Here is a 3,965-nt window from a genome sequence, read left to right as displayed (position 1 = left end):
CAATTCGATCACGATTGTGTCCGTCGACAACTTCAATTTTGATCATATGGAGGGGGAGGGGGGAGTCACTAAATATATTTCACTAAATATATTATAATATAATATAATAAATTAGAGTGGATATCGTTCACAAGTCGTCAACGTTGCAAATTGTATTCGCCAAGCTGACGGTGGGTGAGATTAGGGTGGACGAAAAATCCGCCAGTTGTTTCTCCTTTCGGGAAGATTTCACGCCGGATTTCCTCGAATTTCTCCTTTTGCTTTTCAACGAGTAGAGGCTCGATTTCGTCTGATACGTGGAAGGCAAGGGTAATTTGGCGAATCTCAATGCGATGCGATTAGCACGGTTTAACTCGTTACTAGTGGGAAGATAATACTGCCTTCTGTATTTTTTCAGTATCCCATATTCCAATCCCCTTTTCAGAACTGCCTTCACCTGCAATTGTCCATTCACCGCCGAAGATCAAGCAAGTTTTCGAAGCTTAACCCGATAAAAATCGAATTAAAATTAAATATTTATATTTTAATATTAATATATATATATATAAAATACGCGTAATATAACATTACATTACATTATATTATTAATATAACATTACATTAGAGAGAGAGAGAGAGAGAGAGAGAGAGAGAGAGAGAGAGAGAGAGAGAGAGAGAATAACGAGAGATTAAATACTCGCGAAAACAAATTTTTATAAATAAAATTCGAAATTCTAATTCGAATTCGCGAATTCGAACGCTTTTCGATTTCAACGTTAGAAGGATGATAAAATGCAAACGAAACGGAACACAACGACGAGCGATCCAACCTGTTTACTTTTTTTATCCGAACGGGCGATTTTCGCGCAAGGAGGAACACAATAATCGAAGTACCTTTACATACCCTATCGGATAATTCGGAATAATTGGCGAATAATTCAGAGAGATTTGATAATCATCTCCGATGACAATGTATCACTCACTTGCCGTTTAACCTTATCATCGTTCATTTCAGACACGTAACTGATATAACCGATAATTTTGCTAGGCGTGGACCCCTTCGTCTCTCGTAGATCCTGTATAGCGGAGACGACCAACGCCGCGATTTTCGTAGGCAACACTTTTCGCCCCTTTCTGTTCCCCGATCTTCTCCCGATCCTCGGCCTTATTTTTCGGCTCATCTCGTCAACCGATCGCACGAGATGGTGAGATCGAGATATGAACACGCGCTGTCCGGAATCCGAATTGTACCGCACGCCCGAGTCGCGAATGATGGGTGGGGAGGGAGGGGAGGGAGGGGAGAGTCGCGCGTGAATGAAGAAACTTGAAATTTTGCGGGATCAAAAATCGTTCAAAAAAAAAAAAATATATCGAGGTTGTGTTAGCGCCGGAACACGGAGAATTTATTTATTCGCAGATAGTGGAAATATCGTTTGGACGGACGTTCGTTTGTTTCGACCAACGAACCGTACGTAACTTCATTCGTTCACGCGTCGGACGCGTGTGTGTGTATGGACGCCGAACGTTGGAATGGGAGGGGGAAGATAGAGAGAGAGAGAAAGAGAGAGAGAAACAGAGAAGAAGGAGAAGGGGAAGGAGAAAGGAAAAATTGATCGCGTCCAAACGGCGTGAAAATATTTACGAAATCTTGGCCCGTTTGGCGAGCAGCCGTCGACTCGACATCGGTGATGATAAAAAAGTGAAACGGATCGTAATTACGAAAAAGTGCAAATTTACCGTGACACTTTATTCGCCCGACCGAACAAGCATTTCAAAATAGCGATGAAAGCGGGGGGCCGGTTTAATCGTAATTATCGGCGGCTGACAATCAACGATAATTAGCGACAACAGAAGTTGGACGCGATGCGTTACCAACACACTGGCGCCTCTGCACAGTTCCCCGCAATTAATCGAAATTCAAAACAGCCTTTTCGACTATCGCGCCTGAATTCGCATCGTTATTTCCCCCGCGATCGATCGTTGTTTCCAGCACGCGTTTTCATCGCGTAATAAGAATATTAAGGGGAAGCTTCGGGGAACGAGCTTTTTGCTCTGGCAAAATATATGATTAATAATGGAAGATCGATTAAAAAGAAAAAAAAAAAAACGTTTAATTTCCGCTTGTTTTCCCCTCTCATTATTTCGATATATTTATATATAAAAAAAAAAAAGAAAGAAAAAGAAAGAAGGTGAATACACGTGAAATGAAAATGTTTGGAAAAATAAGGTAGGTTCGTAAAACATCCGATCTCGAGTATCGTAAAATTTGGGCAATTAATCCGTTGAAATAGTAACTAAATTAAAAATTTCGAATAAAACGATACTTTAAGTAATCACTTATCGAAATAACATTTATTCGACAGATATCCACGCGGTCGATCCGCTTTTCTCTATAATTTCGGCCGTTTCCCAATTACGATTATTCGTAACGATCATCGTTACGTTTTGAACGATAAATTATCGAAGTAACTTTATTCTTAACTTTACCCATTAAATTTTCCCCATCGATGCGCAAAGCCTGACCAACGATACAGCATTTCGTTGCTGCGAAAAATATATATTTTTTCGAGTTACAATTTTAACGCTAGATGGATTTTACTTATTATTCCAAGCGTTTCAAATTCGATCTTAAAATATCGATTGGTTACCAGGTACGTATTATGGCGGAACATTTGCAACACCGTTCTCAAGCTTGGAACAATAGTTAAGCAAAGTTACCCTCGGTCGACAAACAGTTTACGAGGCGTCGAGTTAATACCGATGAGTTGTTTACGTTTCGACCGATCCGCGCGACACAGGCAAAGACCTTGAGAGTTTGTAGCAGGTACGCTCGAGCAGCCATCTGGTATCGAGGTGTACGTTTCAATTTTTCGAGAGTGAACGACGATCCGTTGAAATTGACGAGCGAGACCACGACAGAAGATCGACTTGAATATCGTTATCGAACGATCTCTCGTCTCGTTCCGTTTATCCGATTGGACAGATAGAGGTACGCCGTGCAATCAATTTTAAAAAAGCCTTAACCTATAATATCGTGCGAGAGACGTAGTACGAGGATCGGACCAAACATGAACAATACGCGTGGTCGAACTACACGCGACAAACACTTACTAATTTTCTTGGCCGCATTTTCGGACGTGCAGATATATTTTCTTGAAAAATAGAAAGATATCCTTAAAAATATCGTCAAAAAGAATATTAAGCGTTGTTAAAAGTTCTGTTAATATCGTTTTGAAAAAGTGATTTGATAGATATTTTAAATAGTGATATTTTACTTCCTCTACGAAAACGTAAGCGATTTATTATAGAAGACTACGATAATTATCAATCAGAGCAATGGATTTGGAAAGAAGAAATTAATGAACTAAAAATCTGGAACTATAACTATAACGGAGATTCCTGGCATAAAACGTACCAATATACTTCTAAAAAACGAAAATCATTCTATCAAGATATTAATAATTTAAAATATATGTTTATTTATAAATTGTAATAAAAACGTTATTTTATGATTTATTATTATACTTCATGATAATAAATCTTTCTCGTTCAATGATCGCTCGGTTGTAATTATTTATATTAAACAAAATAAAATAAGTTGTACGTGCATTTACATATCAAAAGATATCGCGCAACTTCGAACGTTCGTCGAGCAAAACTGTGAAATGGTGTGACCGACATTGTTGTTGTTTATGGCACGCGCTATTGCAATTTAAATCGTAAGGCAAGGGATTAATCACTCTTTCATACTCGTGACTCGATAAGATTCATCGTGCAGCTTACGTGCAAATTAGTTTCTGTCAAGCATAGAGGGTTAGGGTCCGAGTGTTGATACGCGGACACATCGTTACGACGATCGAGCGCGAACGTGTTATCAAAACGAGTCTCGCGTGCTCCCTTCTAATTTGTCGGTTTAAAAATCGTGTAACACCAATCCCGAAGAGTTATTTATATACGAGAAAGCTCCAGATTGGTTATTTTTTTTT

The 3,965-nt window shown here is 39.0% G+C and overlaps 1 protein-coding gene across 1 annotated transcript; it reads right to left on the bottom strand.

Moving 5' to 3' along the window:
* Positions 1-127: 127 nt before the first annotated feature.
* LOC122720325 lies at positions 128-1,160 on the bottom strand. Its single transcript, XM_043946948.1, has 2 exons — positions 963-1,160; positions 128-436 (listed from the first exon to the last, which is right to left on the bottom strand). Exons 1-2 carry the CDS (start codon positions 1,158-1,160, stop codon positions 128-130), a joined length of 507 nt encoding a protein of 168 aa, XP_043802883.1.
* Between the last annotated feature and the right edge of the window lie 2,805 nt (positions 1,161-3,965).

This window comes from Apis laboriosa, unplaced genomic scaffold (genome assembly GCF_014066325.1).
Source record: "Apis laboriosa isolate Shangri-la unplaced genomic scaffold, ASM1406632v1 scaffold105_cov147, whole genome shotgun sequence".
NCBI lineage: Eukaryota > Metazoa > Arthropoda > Insecta > Hymenoptera > Apidae > Apis > Apis laboriosa.
This window is presented reverse-complemented; position numbering and strand designations above follow the sequence as displayed.

Coding starts and splice junctions, on each gene's coding strand:
- LOC122720325 (XM_043946948.1), bottom strand. CDS start 1,160: ATGAGCCGAAAAATAAGGCCGAGGATCGGGAGAAGATCGGGGAACAGA. Junction 437..962: donor ATGATAAGGTTAAACGGCAA/GTGAGTGATACA, acceptor GGACAATTGCAG/GTGAAGGCAGTTCTGAAAAG.